General features: G+C 37.3%; 4 protein-coding genes across 8 annotated transcripts; 1 reads left to right on the top strand and 3 right to left on the bottom strand.

Moving 5' to 3' along the window:
* Positions 1–17: 17 nt before the first annotated feature.
* On the bottom strand, positions 18–1,838 carry LOC114516376 (golgin subfamily A member 7-like). Of its 2 annotated transcripts, XM_028535832.1 has the most exons (4): positions 1,563–1,838; positions 913–1,065; positions 519–620; positions 18–417 (listed from the first exon to the last, which is right to left on the bottom strand). In XM_028535832.1, exons 1-4 carry the CDS (start codon positions 1,662–1,664, stop codon positions 382–384), a joined length of 393 nt encoding a protein of 130 aa, XP_028391633.1. In that variant the 5' UTR covers positions 1,665–1,838; the 3' UTR covers positions 18–381. The 2 variants fall into 2 exon arrangements, with proteins under 2 accessions (XP_028391633.1, XP_028391634.1); XM_028535833.1 differs by lacking the exon at positions 18–417 and having other exon boundaries at positions 492–620.
* A 578-nt stretch (positions 1,839–2,416) lies between these two features.
* On the bottom strand, positions 2,417–3,454 carry LOC114516115 (cilia- and flagella-associated protein 299-like). The gene has a single exon (XM_028535496.1). It carries the CDS (start codon positions 3,202–3,204, stop codon positions 2,503–2,505), a length of 702 nt encoding a protein of 233 aa, XP_028391297.1. The 5' UTR covers positions 3,205–3,454; the 3' UTR covers positions 2,417–2,502.
* A 961-nt stretch (positions 3,455–4,415) lies between these two features.
* Positions 4,416–9,512, top strand: LOC114515796 (CREB3 regulatory factor-like). Its single transcript, XM_028535105.1, has 5 exons — positions 4,416–4,691; positions 4,847–5,910; positions 8,103–8,176; positions 8,458–8,577; positions 8,709–9,512. Exons 1-5 carry the CDS (start codon positions 4,665–4,667, stop codon positions 8,816–8,818), a joined length of 1,395 nt encoding a protein of 464 aa, XP_028390906.1. The 5' UTR covers positions 4,416–4,664; the 3' UTR covers positions 8,819–9,512.
* Positions 9,513–9,517: 5 nt separating this feature from the next.
* On the bottom strand, positions 9,518–21,446 carry LOC114515795 (protein RRP5 homolog). 4 transcript variants are annotated; one of them, XM_028535100.1, is made up of 45 exons: positions 21,300–21,446; positions 21,034–21,151; positions 20,620–20,931; positions 20,266–20,536; positions 20,024–20,124; positions 19,878–19,949; positions 19,539–19,661; positions 19,270–19,470; positions 19,030–19,097; positions 18,868–18,924; positions 18,696–18,756; positions 18,456–18,602; positions 18,180–18,385; positions 17,968–18,076; positions 17,720–17,767; positions 17,361–17,579; positions 16,894–17,064; positions 16,702–16,770; positions 16,378–16,552; positions 16,174–16,226; positions 16,010–16,091; positions 15,713–15,849; positions 15,518–15,628; positions 15,370–15,440; positions 15,143–15,247; positions 14,930–15,029; positions 14,772–14,854; positions 14,496–14,558; positions 14,258–14,366; positions 14,069–14,152; positions 13,898–14,000; positions 13,627–13,801; positions 13,461–13,546; positions 13,288–13,387; positions 13,020–13,133; positions 12,758–12,942; positions 12,559–12,653; positions 12,455–12,490; positions 12,257–12,370; positions 12,112–12,180; positions 11,835–12,019; positions 11,445–11,613; positions 10,977–11,130; positions 10,601–10,766; positions 9,518–10,441 (listed from the first exon to the last, which is right to left on the bottom strand). In XM_028535100.1, the coding sequence occupies exons 1-45, from the start codon at positions 21,422–21,424 to the stop codon at positions 10,282–10,284; spliced, it is 5,562 nt and encodes a 1,853-aa protein (XP_028390901.1). In that variant the 5' UTR covers positions 21,425–21,446; the 3' UTR covers positions 9,518–10,281. The 4 variants fall into 4 exon arrangements, with proteins under 4 accessions (XP_028390901.1, XP_028390902.1, XP_028390904.1 ...); XM_028535101.1 differs by having other exon boundaries at positions 13,288–13,388; positions 13,465–13,546; XM_028535103.1 differs by having other exon boundaries at positions 19,878–19,940.
* Positions 21,447–21,693: the final 247 nt, after the last annotated feature.

Genomic DNA, 21,693 nt, shown 5'->3' with positions numbered 1-21,693 from the left:
AATATAATAGGTAGAACTCAAATAACACTCATGAAAATCCATTTTTATCCATTGAATTTTCATATACATTTTAATTTTTATCCTAACTCATAAGCCTGGTTCATTATATTAGTTCCTATAATCAGCTACCCAGAATTTGCTTCTTACAGACAGAATATGTTGCGTACAATTGTCTGCTGATAAAACGAATCACCAATTCGTACCATAGAAAGTAAGAACCTGGGAAAAGTGGTCTTACATTTAGAATAGTCTTAAACAGGTTGTATATTACATGTTTACATATAGGCCCACAATTGCAAGTCTATACACTTCAAATATAGAAAATAGTCTTGTTTTGTTGATGCCTTATACATGATAGGAGTGATGAATGATAAAAACATGTTATCTTGAGGCAACATTTAATATGCAAATTTCAACCTGAAAGGACTGTCAAGAAAAATAGTTTCATTTTAAAAGAAAGAACAGTAATCATTGTATACTGCATTTTACCGTGGACACAAGATTGTTTAAAAGGATACAACTCTGAGACCCCTATCCATTGGATTGGTTAACATGAGTCCTAGTGGAACAAACACATTTGTGTTTTGCTGATTTATATATTCTGATAATCTTTTTAAACACTAGAAAAAATAAGATGATGAATATATATAAGCTGATTATACAGGACTTCAATATAATCATGAACTTGGAAAACTTTAAAAATTCCTTCAACTACAGATATCCCGTTGTAGGATAACTCTAATATTAGTTTGCTGTAGTTTATATTGAAGTTTATATCCATTTGTCTTATATTGTGCATGCATTATAATAAGTATATGATTTGATTTTATACGTTAACAAATTATTTTACCAACAAAAAATATAATCATGAATCTAGCTTCTGCATAGTAGTAGTTCAGACTGCTGAATTACCTTGTTGTAATGTGTTTCAAAGCAGAGCAGACTGAGATAACCTGTTAAACAACCAAGGCAATTCTCAAAATACGATGCTGGACCTATTTTCTCTGCATCGTCCATTATTTCATTTATGCCTTGGATTGTATGTTGAAAAGCCTGTTCATCGATCTAAATAAATTTAATCTCGTTTATAAACGGCAGTGGCAAAATATAGTGACAAGAATAAACATAATCTTCAATGCAAGGTTTGCACACCAAAGTGGGTGTTTACAGTTCAACTTCAAAATATCTAGGATTCAATCTTGAGATTCAATCTGGAGATATTCTAGTCAGGATTACATGCATTGAATTTCTTGATCAGAGGGAAGCAAATTCCGAACGTTTTGATAAAGTTTCACACAAAATGAAAGTACTGGATATTGTGCAATACGGATTGGAGATTCTCAGTATCTCAGCCACAGAAGCTTTCTAGAAGACCAAAACCGACAAACTCCCAAATTTAGCAAGCAATGACAAAAATCTAGACAATATACACATATATTATGCATGAACTCGTGAACATTGAACATTAAATCGAAATTAGATAATTTCATGCTAGCCTTCAAAGATCATGACACAAAAACAAAGTTACACTTCACTCAACACTGTTTCATCAGTATACATACCTTTCCATTTAACTCAACGGGCATTTCGGTCATGAAACGACAATTCGTTCCACGGGAATAATCGCGTTGTACAAATACTTTTATGACCGTATTTTGAGCCATGTTTTTCGATGTTTCAACGCGTTAAATCGCGATGTAGCTTATCTTCAACCAACTCATAAGTCTTCAAAGAGAACCATCAAAGAGAAAAGCTTCAAAATACGACAATAGTTAGATATATTATTCAGAAAAAAACAGTGATTAGGAACAAACCAAAGCGATATTTTCAGCAGCCATTTTGACAGCTAATGACGTCATAGCCTGAAGGCGGTGGCCATATAAACATCGATGAGAGGGTAATATGGGAGAACCAGGGACTATTGCAGTATTAAACCTATGAAACCTATTTGAAATTGTTGATCTTTTCAGTCGTAAATACTACTAAGTAGGGACGCCATCTTTTGGGGACATACATTGTTTTACATTAGAGAATACTAGCATAAACTATATGGCAAATATAACATGTCCAACCTACTTAAACAAAATATTAGGATATTTAAAATTTCACAACCAAGACTCACGCCTGACGCGTCTGCATTCCATCTCTTCAACGTCAGCGATACTCAACTCTTCTTAGTTCTTGTTGTACTTGTAGCGCAATGTATTCAAAATGTGGTACCACTAATATTCAATAAATTGTTTTTATGAAGTTTTTTAATCGTAAGATTTTGAAGTTTTTGTATAATTTAAAACTAATTTATTTAAAAAAAGTGCAACTTGCTCAATCATTTTCGCCATTAAGTTGTTAAGAAACAAAGGCCCCATGAAATCAAGGTAAGCCAACATTGTACAACACAGAAACATTTACGGAACCATTATTTAATTGTTTAAGTTAAATTTTACATTTTACATTTCACATGACAAAACTGAATGTCTAAAACTGAATATTATTCATGTCTTTCTACGTTTTTCGTCGGGTGATATGATCGTATATAACCAACTGTACGTATTTAGGCGATTCTAAAGTAACCCGCGCTGAATTATCGCCAGGTGAAGGAGCTTTTGGATCAACATTCAAAACCTTTCTGTCTCTTTTATTCTTAAACAAGAGTCCGCTTGCGTTCTCGGCAATGACTTGGTAATTTGGGGTCGGATTTGATGTCGCGGTCTGTGTTTCCCAATTGTAAAAGCTGAGGTCAGATGGTCTTGGAAGAAGTCTTTTTCTTCCGCTAAAATATGGTTCAAAATCCTCCACTTTCAGTCTATGGGCATAGTCAATGTATCCAGAAATCTCTTGGCCTCGGGAATTTTTATCTCGTATGAATATGATGGAAGTCATTTTGCCACTACGATTCGCTTCTTCGCGTTGAGCGAGCGCCTTCAGAAACGGATCTTTCAGCTCTTTTCCAAAGCTAGCCAGCGTTTTTTGTTGGCTTCGTTTCGATAATCGACTCGCTTCTGCTGCTTGTTTTCTCGCCTGGAACTCCTCGCGTTTAAGGACTTCCCCTGAGCCTCTGTAGCCAAGTTCAACCAATTGTCTTGCAAGCTCTTCATCCTCGAGGTAATAGAGATCAAGAGGCGTTATTTGGCTGTCTAAAAAGTCCTCGTAAGTAGCAAATTCAGTGACAATATTGTCCGTCGCTCCCACAGTTTCGTCCTCCATTTTGTTTTTGCATCAGTTGCCATGGAAATACGACATTTTACGACCGAGTATCGAATATTAGCCGAGAAAAAACGGAGAATTGAAGGAAGACGACGAACTAGACAATACAAATAGGAAGTTATGTAATGGCATTACGTCGTGTTGATTGGGTCTGTCGATTGTTGAAAGATTGACTTATTGCTGCGCTGAAACACGTGATTCGCAGCTACGTGTGTCAACCCACGTGATTTATCTGAAAGACAATTTCTGCCCAAGGCTACTCTGTGGGGTGTTCCATGTTAGCGTGATTACAAAATATTAGTCAAAATCGAATAATCAATATTCACACCCATATACATGGTCCTCGACAAAATTCTTCCTTTCATTTTTATTTTGATGTAAATTTATTTCATTTTGTACATGTTTAAGTACTCAAGTGACAGTCGAATGATTTAACTTCCTAAAACACACACACCAAGCTTTGCTACGTCAACATTGCGCGCAGACTGGTCGGCTCACCTGAGTAATATCAGTGTGTTTGACAAACCTATATAAGTTGATAGCTTTTTTGGCTTACAAGGGCCAAAATTCTTCAGAATACTCCACCGTCAAAAGACAAACTGTAGAAGAATAACACTTCAAGTGGGAATCAAACCAGGGTAAAAAAATAATAAAGTTGACCTTATGCGCAAGGCCACTGGTTTTACTGAAAGGCTTTGCGTGCCGCGATCAGTATATTGCGCAAAATGCGGTCATCAGCTAGAATTTTGTGTCCTAGTGACGCTATAACACTGACTCCCACAAAAGGTTGGCAATATTTAGCACGAATGGAAGTAGGTATGGCAACCTCCGGTAACATAAGAGCCTCTTTGTTCCAGCTGGTAAAATATATGCGTTAATTAAAAAGAAAAGCGTATACAGGCCAATGCTAAGTTCCTTCATCCGCACTTAAAATTCTTTATTTTTAAAGACATCTTATGCAATCCAATAAAACCTAAAACGGGTGAATGAAGCATCTGTTTATTCAGACCCGATGAAAGATTGTGTTTAAATCAGCCGAATGACGTCATACGTGCATATTGTCTCATCCGGTTACCTTGGCAGAAGTTGAATGTTGCTCAAGGGCAGCGCTTGAGTTATGAAATTTAAAGAAAGTGAAGCAGAATTCTTTTTCAAAAATTGCTGACAAAATTAATTCCTCGAGGCTTTAGACGGATTTAAATGTAAAACAAAAGTAAGCAGAGCGAGATGTTAAAATAATTTTCCATTCCAGTTGGTTTACGTAATATCTCGCTTCTGATTGGCTAAAAACCTTTCGTTGCTATTGGCGATTAGTCTCGTGATTCAGCGACTGCGGGTAAGATATCAAAACAATAACAAACCCGAACAAAATTTTTACGCTAATTTTGTTCAATGCTGTTGTCTTTTAAAAATCTCTTGGAGAACAGACAATAGAGAGGTCTAACGAAGGATAACACTCGATGTATTCCGAGTGGAGAACAAAAACGGTAAGAGCATTGTTGAAAACGTAAAAGCTGCTCAAAAATACAGATATCTTTCGCGGGTTTTCTTGTTGAACTCTTGTATGACATCGCGGGGTTTTAGGGGCAAAATGGAGGGAAATAATTGAAACATTAACGTGAGTCTCTGTCTTGATTTTTAGCCTGCTTGGGAGGGCGATATCTTCGGCAGATTAACACCACCTCCAGAAGATATACTTGCGATGAAAAGAGGCCTTTTGAACTTTTCCCCAAACATATTTGAAGAAGAATCGAACTGTGAACAGACTTGTACTATCGAAGAGGAAGACTTGCTGGATCTGGAATTTGATACAGTATGTCCACGCGATGTTTTTGGCTTCAAGTGCGGGCCTACGTTGGCCGAACTGAACGACACAAGATCGCGTTCACCGCTAATAAACCCTGAAATGAAACGACTACATCAGGTAGCGATTTTAACCGTAGCTGACACAGACGACGAACCTATGTGCGAGGGCACATCCGCGGAGAAGGCACAAAGCGGCTCTGTGTTAGAACAACAACTTAGAACACAGCAAACGGCTAGTGTATATCATGAACAACACTTGCCAGGCTATAGCAAGTGCAGCACAGCTGTGTCATCGACTGTCAGTAGATCTGAGAGTATACCAATACCTATTAAGAGAGACCCAAAACTTGCTCAAAGTGTTTGTCTTTCTCCCCCCTCTCCGCAAGAAAGAAAACCTTTTGGATCTGAGAGAAAGCCATTTGAGCATTTCTACTCAACGCAGGGCGTTCAGCAGCACTTCAGTGCACCGCAGTTCACTACCAGTTATTCTTCCCATCGCGGGGAGATAGCTAGCTCGAGTTATTCTGCAGAGACCGTTTCGAGCTCTCAGCTATTACAACAACAAGCATCTCAAACATCTGCCTCGCATGAACAGGTAGCAAATCGTGCGGCTGCGAATGCATACCAGAGCGAAAGCGATGAAGACGATGAGATAGACAGTGAAGTCGAGGATATGGAAGAAGAGTACTGTCCATTTCAAAAAGAGGGTAAAATACAAACTAGACGAAAAGGAAGAAAAAGCGAAAGCGAGGACATGGTGCCTAATCCGTTGAAATTACTGAAAATAGGCCGGGAGTTGGACAATTTGAACAAAATAATAAGTTCTCTCAAACCGATCAACGAAGTGCCTCAGCATTCTCGGGGGCGGTCGAGAAGGGAAAAAAATAAGCTTGCTTCAAGGTATGTAAACAAGAAATGTTTTAAAATCATTATCACTGACCTTGGCTACACTGCTCAACCGGATGTCGTTTGGTCTACCTTTAGCACGATTTCCCTCTAATTGTTCCTATTCGTTCTCTGAAAGCCAAAACAAGCCAAACATTTAGCAATTCTTTAATAATGACAAAATAGCAACAGATTTGGCATGTTCTAGAACGAAAATTGCTACTTTTTGGATTCTAATTTTTCGTAATTGTAATTTTGGAATACTCTGAGGGATATTTAGAACCATTTAGAACGATTTAGAACAGCATTTAACGAGTTCTTTCCAACGATACTTTCCCACGAGTAAAACAGCAAAACCAGCCACATGTAAAAACAAATTTAAAGCTACTTTGGCGCACACGTTTATTTCATACAAAAGTGCTTAGTCATTGTTGTTGTACATCAAATCAAAAACATAGACGCACTTTTCAGCGATATGTCCGTCTGTCATTTCCCGCAAAATTTTCCCGCGAAATCTGAACCAAACAATTACTATACTCAGTATCTAGAAAGCGGGTAGAAGTTTAAAAATGACTGAAGAAATACCTAATTATGCCGTTAATAATATTGTATAGGTAAAAATGATACATAACAGATACAACAATGCACGTTTTTATGAAAAAAATGTAAACATTGTAGGACTGCACTACAAGTTGTTAGACAAGGGAAATACCTGCATAACATCTGGCAGAGTGAACTTGTTTGGGGGATTGTAACTGTTAAACTTCATCATGATATAAATCTAGACTGTTTGAAATGCAGTGAAACATTGTTTCAGGGAAAACCCTTCCTGAAAATAGAATTTGATTTTCTCTCACGCGCCGATTTAGGTAGAAGGGAACAGAATTTATCGACCGAGATTATAAACCTGTTTTGCCTTTTTTGGGCACATTAACACAACTTCCTTTGCGATTTATATTTCTCGAAGGCTGGCAGACTTCTTATATAGGCTTGTAACAACTTTTTGGGTCGATGTATATGACAAAAATTTTTCCCTCAGATTGTTTGATTTTGCAATTCAAAGGATTTATTTAAAACTATATTTTTTTAACCTTTGCGGTCCTCATGAGTGAAACTTGTTATGTAACTGAGGAAAATAACGTGGGAGAATATTCCCAAATGTTTTCGTACAATTGAGAATTTTTATCCATTCTGGCTAGTAGATCGCTTCCCATCGATATAGTGTTTCCATCATGAAATCAAAACCCATTTGAAGACGTGTTAATTTATACCTCTTATCAGCTTACACGTTCACAAATAATGCAAGACAGCTTCTTTGAGTGGGAAGCTTGAGAACAAGGTTTCATTTAAATTGATGGTTTAAGTACTTTGGGGCATAACATACACGGCTTTTATGAGATAGAAATTCTTATATACCTCTTGCGAATATAATTAACCTGTGTGTTTGTTAAGATTTTATTGCAATACATTATTTATCTATCTTGAAAAATGTAGCTATTCTTTTCAGAAAGTAAACATGAATACGTGTTTAATGTGGGCGCAATATAATTCAAAAATAAATGTATGCAGACAATAGTCCTTTGATTAGAAGAATGATGACAATATACACTCATGCTTGAACATAGCCTTGGCAACGAAACAAAGATTGACTAATGTTTGTGGTCAAAATAGCTAGTTTATTCTGTAGCACAGTATCTCCCATATTATCTTGTATTGTGAAGTACTTTACACGCGAGGTTTTAATATACAATCTCTTTTATCCTTGTTCAAATCGATCACTACCAAACAAAAGGTTTAGATCACAAATCTAATTTATATATGCAAACAACTATGTACGAATAATAGAATAGTATATAGCTCAAAAAGAAGAAAACACACAAAGGAGAATATGTTCTATAATAGGAAATGAGCAATGGATTCTCTAAATAACTAACAAGATATACTAGCGATGTGATACGATCTCAATGCGGAATGATTAATTTTTGGTCTCACCAATGTGTCTTAAAATTACTAAAGAACTTAGCGATTTTTGACAGGTAATAAAAACATTCTTACTATTTAATGATATCAACGTGAGTTACGTGATTCTGAACACGGCCGGTTTTATTAAAATTAGATATACAAGTGTACTCAGTATTCATGAGAACAGCACCGACGAAAACTACCGAATTATTTACAGCATACTTAAGATTTTTCAACGTTTTTAGGGCATGCCGTCTGAAGAAAAAACAACAACACGAAGCAAACAAAGTAAAACTACATGGCTTACAAAGTGAACAAGGTTTGTTTTTAAAATTTGTCTTAGGGGTTAAACTGAGAACGACATTGTATCGACCCACCACTTGACATATGTGATTTAGTAGACAGTCCCTGAGGACGCGACGCTATTGGTTCATTTCTATAAAGAAAGCATAATTACTGCTGGTCGTATTAAATCACATACACGTCAAGATGTTCGGATTCACTTTTGAGAATATAATCATGTGGTCTGATAATTCTAAAAGTCACAGCTGTTTGCCTAAATATTTACACATTCTTCATCAAGGTGTTCTTCCCTCTTAGAAAATCTGATGTTTTTAATCAACGATATGAAAAATGAAATTGTAAATCGGGCCCAGTACCCAAGAAAACATGGCAGTTCTTTGAGTGAGAAGTTCAAACATATGGCCAAAAAAGCTTTCGGTAGGTGCCTGGGGTTTCTTTCTTTCTGAGTGATGTTATATCGAACTAATTTATTTCGAAATAAAACCAACTGGAGATAAAATAAAACATAGTTGAACGTATTAACAAGGTAGTTTTCCTTGACACTATAGATCAACCAATCGCTGGTCATACTTCAGATTACGTACGCGAGGTTTTGCGAGAGGTCGCTAAAGGTAACAAAACAGGCGGACTAACTTTGCGAAAGTCTGATGAAACATAAAGCCAAATGATTCAATCAATGAAAATCAATATATGCAGCAACGAGTCTAGGGCAGGAATATCAGTACTTATAATTACATAATCATGCCGAAACTAGTAACTAGTTCAGATTATATTTCCAAAGGAAATTCATATTCAAAATACTAAAAGTAATTCAGTATATTGATGCAAGAAGTTATGTGCATGCACAAGGTCATCGACGGTATATAGTTTATATAGACGGAAAACTGCGAACAGAAGCGAACAGAGACATTATCATTAGATACAGGAAAAAGTGCAAACCTTCCTATGGTAAGTTAGTTTAGGGTATATATAAAAACCCGAGTGTAGTTAAAATTTTGAGTGGTAAATGCATGTTGAGTTTCATTGCAACTTTTTTTGTTTGAATGAAGAAACTTCAACACATTTATATTTGGTTATTCTTTAAACCAATAATGTATGAAATGCACTTTGCAAGAGGCTAGTTTGTTTATCCTAGGCAGAATATAAGGCGCACTGTATATTGTACAATAATGTATATAGATAATTATATGTATGTAACAATATGTAAAGAACACTATCTATAAATAACGTTTGGCTGCAGGCTTCAGTTTCCAAGAATTTTCACAAAAATTTTGTAATAATAATGTAATGGGGGTATACTGGTTATAAACTCATGTCAAATATCTCTGGTGTGAAAAATTCGATATAATTAAAGATGTGAGGAGTTTGTCTTTTACTATTTTTTATTTTTTGTTGAAGCTAAAGGATTGGTTAAGCTTGAGGATTAGTGAAGCGAAGCTCATATTTTAGAATGTTGGTACAGCATGTTCCAGCATTAAGGCGATTCTCCATTAGGCGATTCTCCATTAGGCGATTCACCCGCGTGGGCAAAGCGGCCTTTGGAATTTTGCCCATTCGACCGTGACCGGCCTGAAAAACAAAGCGCTCTTCGGACGTAATGGAGAATCGGCTTTAGAAAGATGCCGCGACGCGAGGTATATTCTAATGATCGTTGCATGCCAAGTATTTTAATGATGGCGGGGTAATATGACTAATATCCTTTGAATCCAAAGAACCCGCCGGGACTTGACTGACCTCTGTCTTAATTAAAAACTTTCATAATGAATACTCTCGACCCTTCTCTCTTTAACCCCAGTGCAGCAAAAAAAATCGCTCGTGAATGTAATCTGTTTTTCCGATAATATAATTACCAACAAGTTCTCAAATTAACCTTGTCGGTATTGGCATAGACTAAACTCGAAGAACAAAATCAACAAATCATGTCTTGTTGCATTACTTCATAATCAAAGTCCATAAAGACAGAAGATGATTATCCTTCCATGATAATAAGAACGTGACTTCCTCAACACGCGCAAAAAGCATCCAAGTTATTTTTTGGCCGACTGTCAAAAATTCCTCACCCACCATTTGTTATATATATGTCAATGTACAAGATGGAAAATGTTGTAATGTGATCAAACCTTAGCCAGCCTTGTTTCGCACATAATCTTCTGCCATTTTCTTGACGTTTTCCACCGTTCTATCGTCGCCATATTTTTTTTCAAAGTCGAGATATTTTTTAAAGATGAATTTCATCTTCTTCGACGGTAGATTGAAAGTCGAAGCTTTCTCGAGCAGCCGCCTTGAGTGACAAAAGGCAAGAGGTTAAAAACCGAGTGCAAATGTGAGATACACGAATACAGCTGGCAAAGAAATTCCTTTTTTAAATCAACTAAAGGAGCCTAAGGTTTAGGGTCACCTTAAGAATGTGTTAAAACACAATATGAGTTGCCCAACCCACCTCGCAGCGGTCAAGTCCTCATTTTTCGCCAAAACATCAACATACATCGACCAAATATCCGTTCTTTTTGGATAACTCGTTAAAATATTGTCCAGCAAAGTCTTCCCTCGTTCCGGTTCACCGTGTTTGAATTCAAGCATTGCAAATCTTGATATCGTCTCGACATCTGCAAACACATAAACAGCGGCGTGCGTCAGCAGTGATAAATAGCATATATCCAGTGGCTACCCCCTACAGGGGCTATTGTCACAGCGTCTATAAATCACTAAAGATGTCAAAAGCGCTCCCAGGGCCTTATTGTTTTCTGCTAAGTAAATGCCCAGCAAGATCTAATGTTGTGGATTCAATAGTGTTTATGCAGTAAAACTTTACATACGTTTTCGTTTCTCCAAACTTTTGAGGCTTCGCTGAAGAAGATTTCTCGCAGAATCCAGGCTGCCTCGTTCCATCAGAAAAGCAGCATAGTCAGTCCACATCTTCTTACTTGTCTTAAAACGTTTGATCATCGTCTGGTACAGCTGCTCAGCTTGCTAGAAATGAATGCAATTCTTTATATACCGAGGCTCACTGGACTATCCGCAGTGACTTGGCCAAACAAATGCGACTCATTAACCCAAGACTTTTGTTGTTTTCGTTTTGTCCCACAAATTAATGTTGTGCAATGAATGGAAAATGAATTTAAAAATGCATTATGAATAAGACAGAAATAGTAACAATTGTACACTGTTGTCTTGTACTTGAAGACGAAGAATAGTATTAGAAGATATATTCACATTCTTTGCTGCTACATAAGTGTCCACCATTACCAATACACAGAAAAAACTCCATTAACTTGTATACTAACCTCAAATTTATTTGAGCCAACGTAGATATTAACCAACTGCTTAAACACTTCTTTTGGTTCATTCTGCTCCAATGCTCTTTGAAATACTTTCACGAGGGAGCTCTGAGTACCGTACGAATTTTCCAAGTTCAACAACGCGATCCAAACGTTGAATTTCTCCGATTCTTCTCTGCAAAATGGTGATTTAAGAGAATAAGCCAGATGTCACTTGTCTATGATTATGTTTATAAAAGAAAACCAGGCAGAGATGGAGACTATCAGTGATTTAGGACTCATTTTGATTTACTGTATATTTTGCAATCTATAGAGTGGTACTCGCGGATTGGTCGACTGTTAAACACGTTAAATCTAATGCTCTTAATATGTAGTCGGGAATGCAAGTTGAAATACCTAAATGAGATAGATTTGAGAGCTCGTTCGGCCACAGTTCTCGCTTTGTCAATTTCAGTTAGGTGGAGGTAAAACGCCATGTATTGTAACCATAGTAACGAATCGTTTGGAGTCGAGATGAGAATGCGATCAAAATCTTCAGCGGTTTGGGGAGTCTTGTCTTTATTGAGCAGCGCTTGTTCCGTCTAGAAAATATAAAATCAATCGGGGAAATAAGATGAGAACATATGCTGGAGTTGGCATGTTATAAGATATTAAAAAGGTAAACTTTTCAAACCTTGTACAGAAATTCTTCTTCCGCTTTTTTGGCCGACCTTTTGGCTCGTTTTGACTTCTTTCTTGCAACCTGTTAAAACGATCTTACTTAAAAATGGTCTCCCAATTCCTAAAGATCCTACTACGGTACTCATCAGTTACTCTACCTGAGTGCTTTCTTCGTCTTCGCTTGTGTCATCTTCGGAATTAACCGCTTCATTTTCACCTTGTTCTCGGTCATCGCCGTTCTCCGCCGAGTGCCAGTTAAACCCACCAGGGATCTGTTCAATGAAAGCCCAATTATTAGACGGTGCGATGCAGACACACGAAAATTACCGAATGTTCCCATGTTCCAAGTACAATACCTTTAGAGTTGGCTTTTCTTCGACATCTTCGTCATCCTATGATTCAGAGAAACTAGATTAGCTGAAACCAACGATTGTATGAACTTTACAAAAAAAAGACAAACCTGGGAATTGTTATCTTCTGAAGATACATTGGGAGACTCTTCTCCGGACACATCATTTTCAATACCCTCTTCTTCATCTTCACTTTCTTCATCACCTGTAACAAATCAACCAGTGGAAATCATTCACTAACACGAACGCAAAACACAAGAGTTTTAAAAACTATCCGGCTCTTATGTCGCTGGCGTTGTTCAAGCAAACCTTTTCGAAGTTTCTTCAAAACTTTTTCTCCTTCATCGTCGCTGTCCGAAGCATCTTCTTCTTCATGTTGTCGTTTGCTGTTAGTTGATTTACTTTCCCGCCTCTCAGGTTTGGGAGCAGGATCTGTGTCATTCACGTCTTTGCCTTTCAGAGACAACTCAATGTTGTTGTTGTTCGGATCGATACTGAACGGAGAAGGAGTAGTACACAATAGTTTACCTCGTTCCATTGAAAGCAAACCATATGATATAGTATATATAACCTTAAAACTTTTCCTTTAACGAGTTTTCCAAGAGGAAAGAGTGGTTTCCAGTTCTTTACAAAATAATGTGACAGATTCTTGATTTGCACTCGTGCTACGATGCTTCTTGAAAGACTGGCAGAAAAATATTAAAAATGAAGAATTTTATATCAACAATAATGAAAAATTATTGCTGGTTTTGCAACAACAGGCTTTTTGCAAGTCGTACAGCCTTGGCTGCCTTGAGTTCTTTACGCAATGTAAGACAACAAACGTCATAATAATATACCTGACAAAAACACCAACATCACTAACAGCTTTAACATAACCTCTAACAATATCTCCCTCTTCAATATCATCAAAACTTTGAATATCTTTATCAGATTTCTCTGTCCGTGGGTAAGAAAAGACAAACGTTAAATATCAATTAATAAAGCTTTTTACGGAAGGAACGTCCCCTACCGTCGTCGGTAGTAATTCCTTTGGTCTTTGAAGCTCTGGTTGAAAGATCGAATGGACCATCATCTTTAACAGCCAGAATACAGCAACTAGGAAATGAAAAATTTAACACTTTGGACAAGAATAATATCAGAATTGTACAAGAAGGATGGTAGAATAGTTGACTTACCTTAGAAGTTGATTGATTTTGAAGTCTTCGGTCGGATTTTCTTTGAAGTCATCACGGACATCAGTAAGAAACACTGTACCATGTTTCAAATGCGGCAACTGGACCGCGAGGCCTTTACAAGGTAGAATCTTGGTGATCTTTCCAGAGACAATGCTACCTTTCTTCATCTCACAATCTAAATAGAGAGAATTGAAAATAACGTTATGCTAAAGGTTTGGAGGATTTCATTGAAAATGAAATGGAAGGGTTTCAGTTTTTTCTTTTTACAAACCCGACATAGTGAGTTCCAGAGATTTTTGTTCGTGGTTGACTTTCAAAACGGTACATTGATGTCCTGAACCGACTTTGAAATGGCTTGTCAGATCTTTTAACACCTTTAAAACGACAAAAACTAATTCTTATAATAGTCTCAATGATTGAAAGCATAATGACATTAACTCACCTTTGTATCTGTCGAGATATCAACAAGCGTGACTCGACCATTCAGAGATGTTGACACAACCATCCATATATCATAATCTCGTACCTACAACCAAAACATGAAAGCCAATTATCTTTGTAATACCTTTTTTTTTGCTTCAGACTCTCCAACTCCACGGCAATAAAAACGTTCGACTCTAAGCGAACTTACTGTTTTGACAAAACAGAAAATCTTTTCCCCCTCCTTATATTCTTCAAGTTTTCTTTCAAAGAACTTTCCTTCATTATTGTTATTGTTACCGTCGTCTTCCCTCAGCTGACTGCAAGGAAAGATCAAGCAATGATGACGTCAAACGCGGAAAGCTGAGGTTTGATTGGCTCCGCAAAATTGAAGAGCCAATCAAACTTTGTGTAACATTAGGCTTTCTGTGTTTGACAGTAAGAAATACCTTGGTCTTGCAGATAGCTCAGCGTAAGCCTTCGTAAAGTTACGATGTGTGATTGGTAGAAAACTGTAAAGAAACACAGGGTTTTAGCACAACAATAAATAAATTTTCTTTGTAAGCGCTCTTGGAGAGTAAATCCACTCAGAATATTATCTTATAATGATCTAATCCTGAATCCTGGTCTAACCACACTTGTTTGCCTTTCTTCTCTTTTCTTTCCGATCCTTTATCAATCTTAATTTTCAGTATAGAAGAGTGTACAAGGAAAGAAATTCTCACTTGTGTTTTGCTGTATCGCGAAATCCCAGAATCTTCACTTGTATTTTTTCACCACGAGAATAAACAGACATGGGATTTTCGTTCTGAAAATTTATTGAAACTTAGAGAATAATCCTGGACCGGTTGTAAGAAAGAGCGATGGTCGTAAAACGAATTACCTCAGATACTTTATCAGCAATCTCAGTTATAAAAACACGTCCCTTCAATTTTTTCCCACAGAACTGGACATTTATCTGCACACCTTTGATGGAAGTGATCCTTCAACAACAGATGCGAAAGTTTAGACATTTCGTGTGGTGATTGGATACAAAATAACGGATTACGCGATTCTCAATCAAGAACCGTAGATATTTTCCGTGTTTTAAACTTACAAAGCATGTACAATAGCCCCTGGCTTGATATTTTCTTGACTTTCCTCGTTTATATTAACAGACAGAACTAAATAATCACGCTTGTCCAATTTCGACCGTACATATCTACATAAGATATTACATAAAGTATTGGGACAAAAGGATAACGCTCAGTTTTTCCAATACGCTGACCTGTGCGACCATCATGCGCTTTGAAATCACATCATGAAAGACATAATCATTTGTACCTTTGCACAGTGGCTTCGCATGTTTGACCAATTTTAAAACGACTGTTAGGATCTCGTACATCATTTAACGTCTACATTGAGAAAAAAAACCAAAGGAAATTACTCCACAGACAAGTGACTACTAAAAGCTCATTCATTGTTTTCATACTTCTCTGACGGGAACGTAGGCAAGCCTAAATCCATGGTTAGGTAAAATTACCACCAAGTATTCCTTGTGAATAATCTGCACAACCGCTGACACAATCTCACCAATATTCAGCTGAAGAACAACAAAACTGTTGTAGCAAATTATGGCGAAAATAAGGATGGAGATATACGCGTATTATTCGTTTATATTTTCTACCTTCTTTTTATTCTTCGACTTTATCTCCTTGCGTTTTCTCACAATATTTGAATCAACCGACAGATCAACTCTCTTGTTCACAAGATCGTGATCCAATACAAGTGCGTCCAATATCTCACCAACTTCTAACTTTGCACCTTGGGAAAACAAGATCCACACAGTCATTGGTACAGTAGATATTTCATTATTCATATTCCATGCATGGCCATTTTATTCACAACGTCTTCACCTCGTCCATTACAACTGAATCAACTGCACGAATGATATTTTCCACTACCGTTAATACCCAATATTCACCTTTCGTCAACTGTGGCAGCGCAAAACCCTCGACGCCATTCTCCAAAAGAAACATTGTTCCTGAATTTTTAATTGCGGAAACCTTGCCAAAACAGATCGGAAAAAAATGTCTTATTACACTTATTTAAGAAGACTTGTTGTTTAGATCTTCATAAGACACGCACCTTGCCTGGGACGACGGAACTTGGTAAAATATCAATGAACGTATTGCATTCTTCTATAAGTAATAAAATGGAACAATTAAGAAATACACAAAATTAAATACCAGAAATTCATATGACGTCACCTTCATATGGCATACAGGTGACGTCATTTAAAGAAAAGTAATACCGGTCAGTATTCAGAAAACTTAATCTATATGTACTCACTCGATTTCAAACGGAGGCTTTCTAGGATCTCATCCCGCTCTTTTATGTCATCAACAAGCAAGTCAATTCTGTGTTTTTCTCTCTTGTCTTTGGCCTCCTCTGATTGGTCAGGATAACAATCACACGATTTCAAACTGACCAATAAGCGACGGCGCTCGCTATCGATCTCAGTGATCTGTGAAGAAAGACCATAATACTTACTCACAACGGCACCAAAGTAATGTCCAGTACTGTAAAGTAATGGCTAGTACTGTATAGCACTGTCTAGTAACATTAGAGTCTTGTATAGTAATGTGTTGTACTGTAGAGTACTGTGGGTTTTACCTTAGCCATCATCGACTGTCCGACTTCAAAATATTGTGATGCATCAGAAATATAATTGGTCGACAAGAGCTGAAAAGGATTGGGGAGAAAAGAGAGTGTCAACTATGAAAGTCGAAGAACATTGATCTCGAACAAATACTGGATTTGATATCACAAAGGATCACAATGTTTCTCACCATAGTTTATACTTACAGAGTTTGGAGCAAGACCATAAATATTTGGTGAGAACTCAACAAACACGCCGTACGGCATAAGTTGCCGTGTGAATCCTGGAAGAATCATTCCCACTTTTAACTCATTAAACTGCTTTAGAAAAGAACCTTCCACAGCTCTCTTTATCAACGATTGTTTACGTGTTACCATCTGTGTGCATGAAATTAAGGAACGCCGAGGACATTTTAACGAGTTAGCGGACGAGGAGTTTATCCCTCGGGTTGTTAGGCTCAATTTATCGACAACATTTAAAGTACGATCACAATCAGATTTTGGGTGCCAGTGAAGAAAACAATGAAATCACCGAGGCTGGAAATACCCACAGGGAAGAAACTTTGAATTATTGCTTACAAAATCCTCCTATAATTCCTCTAAACTTAGGAAAGAAAGCAGAAAGGGTGTTCATGTGTATCCATGTATGAATCAAATAAGTCCATAAAGGATACTATTGATTTGTCTTTTCCCTTGCCATAATACAAGACGTCCTTTATCGACTTTAGTTCAGGATTCTCTCCATGTTCTGGTGAGAAGATCTCGAGCAGGGAGCTGCAGTTATTGAGGTTGTCGGATAAATGGGGAAGCGGTAGGAAAGCAGGAACGTTACTTGGTTTAATCTGAACATCAAGTCCCGAGTCCGTTTTTCCAACAACATCAACGTCGACAAGCTATAGTTAAACAAGAAATGTTTAAGAAAGAAATGTCGCTCTGGTTCATGGACCGTTACGATAAAGTTAGAGACTTTACGCCGCACACGATTTCAAAAGGAAGGTCATAATAGTGCCTTTGTTCAGAACTGAATCATTACCGTTCCTGGAGCCAGTGATTTTAAATTGAGTGACGGAACGGCAGATGTCTAGAAAAAACAAAAAAATCCAATAATTACACATAAAACTTTCTTTCAACAGAAATACATGAACCAACTTGCACAAAACAAGGTGATAGCTACTGTCTCGCCATCTTGCGCCATCCTTATACTGTAAGACAAACTCCACCTTACAAAGAATGGCTATGTTAACGTTTTCGCTATTAACAACTGATCCTTGCATATCTTACATTGAAACTCAGAGATAACTTTTGTTTTGCGGGTGAACACGACATCACAACACACGTGACCACTTGACCAACGTAGAAAGCATCACCGGGATCCTCACTTGACTTTAAACTGCGAAAGAATAATGTGAAGAAAGTCACAAAAAGCCAGGCTCTTGGGAATATCAAAAGACACTTGTTGAATAGTTTTGTCACTTGTGACTGGACGAACTTACCCGAGCTCTGCCTTTGGTACTAATCCATGAATATTGTTATAGAAATGCACGATACAGCCGTAATCACGAATTGATGTTATAAAGCCATGAGTTTTCATTCCCAACACAACATCAGAAAGATTAGTAATGATTGGAAACTCGGAGTTGACTAAAGTCTTTTTGTGCGTCAAGCGAAGACGTTTCCTTTCCGCATCAACTTCTAGAACCTAATACAGAAATATCTTGAGTATATTCATACGAATTTCAACAACAGAGTTTCTAAAATAAATATCTTACTCGACACTTGACTTTCTTTCCTTCGTGTAATTTTTTCTCGGGATGTTTCAACGTGACGTCAGCGTAATGAAGATACTGGCAATATCCCCGGATGTGATCAGACAGCCCGACCAACATGCCAGATTTAAGCAAACTTTGAATTTTGCCCTGATGTCACGAATGAAAAACAAAACTTAGTGCAACGTTAGCATATTGCAACTGCGAGGAATTCTGATTTTTTTGAGTAGGAAATAAACTTACCGTAACAACAATGCCAGGTTTAATATCCTGATATCTGATAAATGGTTGCTCCAGGACTGATCTGTGTGGTTTGATGAAACGAGAAAATACGACACGAATATTAACTTAGTGAAATTAAGTACAGCCTTAACTGGCTTTAAATCGGAATAATTAAATATTTGCTGAAACTTACTTTTCCAATGTGACCAATGCAAGACCTATCATGGAGTTAAAGCCAAGAATTCGACAACTAAAGAAGGGTGAAAACTTGAATATTTGCTGTGCATTCACTGAGTTTGGCAGCATTTTAACTATGGTAAAAATGAAACCAGTATATTGAGTAATCTGAAGCAACCTGTGGTTAGTTCCCGCCTTAAAACGCGCGTCGATTTTCGTCACTTTTTCATCTGATATTCGAGAAATCTGTAGAAAAATATCACCAATTACTACAAGCAATTTTGTGCTTCAAAATGTCTTAAAACCGCTTATTTGAAGCCTGGATTCTTTGCTGTAATGTAAGGTGAAGACTGAAGAGTCGAACTGGCCCAACTGATATAAAGACGTTGTTTCCAAGAACTAAGTTTACACAACTTACGTGCGCATATCCGGAAATGTGTTCGTTCAACTGAAGAAGAAGTCCTCTGCTTTTATCCAGCCGTAAAACGTTTGTATCTTCAACGATATCGCCGACAACGAAGCTTGAGAAAATGAATGGTTCGCCATTCACCAAATGCTCAAGATTGCTCAAACCAACGGTCTTTGTTGCCGGACAGATATACATTATCCGACACATAACCTAAAAGAGGAAAGTTCATACAGATGTCGTATGCATTTCGTTCACCGTGAGAATTCATTCATCGCTACCTTTGTCTTCGAAGGATACATCTTTTCAATATTTCCATTACTACCATGTTTGGCAAGGTGAAGAAGATCTACTGAACCATCAAAAGCACCAAAGAAGGACAAAACAACACCGTGGTCATTCGCCTGCAAAAAAGAATTAGCCAATTCGTTAACATGCAATCTTTACAAGGGGAGGCATCCTGATAAAAAGGTGGAGCGGTGGAAATTGCATTTTGTATTCTGCTGGGAAAATCACTGATTCCAAACGTCTCCAAATTAACACGCTTGTACAATTAAAGCCACTATCTTTTAGCATTTCAGGGAAGCCAAAATGACTTGTTTTTGACTTAGAATTCTCACCTGTTTAACTGTTGCCTTAACCAGCATCCCAGGTAACAAGCCTGAAAATGCAATCTTCTCTTTCTGGGTAGTCTTGAAAACAAAATGGATGTCAGGAACAACACAACTAATATAGTAAATCAGAAATAGCTCATTACAGTACTTACAAGTGTTGGTTGCTTCTTCGAGACTTGCAGCTGAGCCATTCGCTTATCAGAACTTGTCGAGGTTACAAGACAGTTGAGAATCTGGCCAACAAAATGCATGCCTGAAAATATAACATTATAAGGAAGGAAGGTCTGTCATTTTGATATCATTATGTGTTAACAGATGTTGTCATTAAATACCACTCAAATATCATTAGCTTCCTCCTAATACTCAGGAAATAAATAGCCCAATTGAAACATACCAGCAGCATTTTTCTTTGATAAAAATCCTGTCACACCCTTCACCCCAAGGGACACAGAATATCCATGATCCTCTTTGCTTTTGATATAGCCAGACATGACCATATTGGTATAAATAGAGCTGGGGGTCAGTGAGCTGTTTACCACCTCTGGATTGATTGATAATCTGATCTTACTGTGGCCATGTTTACTGGAGTCTGTTGAAACTACCATACATCTCAACACGGTGCCAATTGGAAAATGGTTTTGTAGTTTATTGCTTTCGTATTTTGGCTAAAAAAATGTAGAAAAATTACAATTACATAGAAACACTATTTAGAGTAGTATTTTAAGTACAGAAAGTTTAAGCATTTCACCTCTTCATTTTCATCACCTTCTTCAGACTCTTGTTCCAGGAGAGAAGTGAATGCAGGGTTGATATCTGTGATGTGTACACAGCCGCTTAAATTGTTTGCCAAACTAACCACCATTTCAAACTCAAATACTTCTTCAACAACACCCAGTAACAAAATTCCCTTTGAGAGTTTCTTAAATGTGAGACTGTCAACATTAATCTCTGTTGAAACAGGAGTAAAGGTTTCACGTGTTGTAGATGACTTCCCATCACTGACAGACTCTCTTTTTTTCTTAAGCTTCTTAACCTTAGCTTTGCCAGAAGAACTTTCTGCCTAAATTTAAAGCGACTGGTTTGCAAAATGAAGCTTGATAAGCTAGGGGTACGGCTGATCAACTACGATCACAGTATTCTAGTGAAACATAAAACAAAATACCCCAAACAATATGTCTTTCTCCGCCTCATTTTTAGCCTCCCTAATCTCTAGCGGAGTCAAAGCGTGAGCACCACCTCGTGGAAAGTCTTCCTCGTCATTTGCCTCTGCTTGATCGCTACTGAAACATTCAAATCAATGATGGGACTGAATATTCGATGAATCGATGTTAGGAAATTGGGAATATAAACTGGTTAATGCCTGGTTTGCAACCGATCGCACTGATCAGGCCCGAACAAGAGATCGAATTCATATCACTGCTACCATACCTACGGTTCTTTTTCGGATTCTTTGTCTCCTTTTTGTCCCTGGCTGGAGTATTCAGTTTACGTTTTCTTGATACTTTATTTTCACGTGCGTCCGACATGTTGAATTGCGTGATGAATGAAATCATGAAAAGCGATCTAACATGAAGTATACGAGTTTCCAAATTCCAACATGGCGGAAATTTTCAAAAATTATTTCTCTAAAACATTCAAATATCTAAAATATTATTATGGTCTATCACTGTATTGCCCAAATTTTTATTTATCCTATAGATATATTTATATCCCTTTGAACAGGAAACCAATAATATATACTACCCGCGAGTTTTGAGGTGAAAACGATGTAACAGCGTTTTACATTTTTTCTAAAATAAATCACCAATTAAATAGGGTTATA

This window comes from Dendronephthya gigantea, unplaced genomic scaffold, assembly GCF_004324835.1.
Source record: "Dendronephthya gigantea isolate DGI-Jeju-01 unplaced genomic scaffold, DenGig_1.0 000005F, whole genome shotgun sequence".
Lineage (NCBI taxonomy): Eukaryota > Metazoa > Cnidaria > Anthozoa > Malacalcyonacea > Nephtheidae > Dendronephthya > Dendronephthya gigantea.
The sequence above is the reverse complement of the archived record's forward strand: the minus strand, read 5'-3'. Positions and strand labels throughout refer to the sequence as shown.

Bases quoted from the DNA above. Each gene is read 5' to 3' on its own strand.
- LOC114516376 (XM_028535832.1), bottom strand. From the start codon at position 1,664: ATGGCTCAAAATACGGTCATAAAAGTATTTGTACAACGCGATTATTCC. The intron at 1,066-1,562 runs GTATGTATACTG...AAATTTATTTAG, and splicing joins CCGTTGAGTTAAATGGAAAG to ATCGATGAACAGGCTTTTCA. The intron at 418-518 runs GTATCCTTTTAA...CAGTCCTTTCAG, and splicing joins TGGATAGGGGTCTCAGAGTT to GTTGAAATTTGCATATTAAA.
- LOC114516115 (XM_028535496.1), bottom strand. From the start codon at position 3,204: ATGGAGGACGAAACTGTGGGAGCGACGGACAATATTGTCACTGAATTT.
- LOC114515796 (XM_028535105.1), top strand. From the start codon at position 4,665: ATGTATTCCGAGTGGAGAACAAAAACG. The intron at 4,692-4,846 runs GTAAGAGCATTG...CTTGATTTTTAG, and splicing joins CCGAGTGGAGAACAAAAACG to CCTGCTTGGGAGGGCGATAT. The intron at 8,578-8,708 runs GTAGGTGCCTGG...TTGACACTATAG, and splicing joins TATGGCCAAAAAAGCTTTCG to ATCAACCAATCGCTGGTCAT.
- LOC114515795 (XM_028535100.1), bottom strand. From the start codon at position 21,424: ATGATTTCATTCATCACGCAATTCAACATGTCGGACGCACGTGAAAAT. The intron at 13,802-13,897 runs GTTTGTAAAAAG...CTCTCTATTTAG, and splicing joins TCTGGAACTCACTATGTCGG to ATTGTGAGATGAAGAAAGGT. The intron at 12,181-12,256 runs GTAGAGTAACTG...TCGTTTTAACAG, and splicing joins AAGACGAAGAAAGCACTCAG to GTTGCAAGAAAGAAGTCAAA.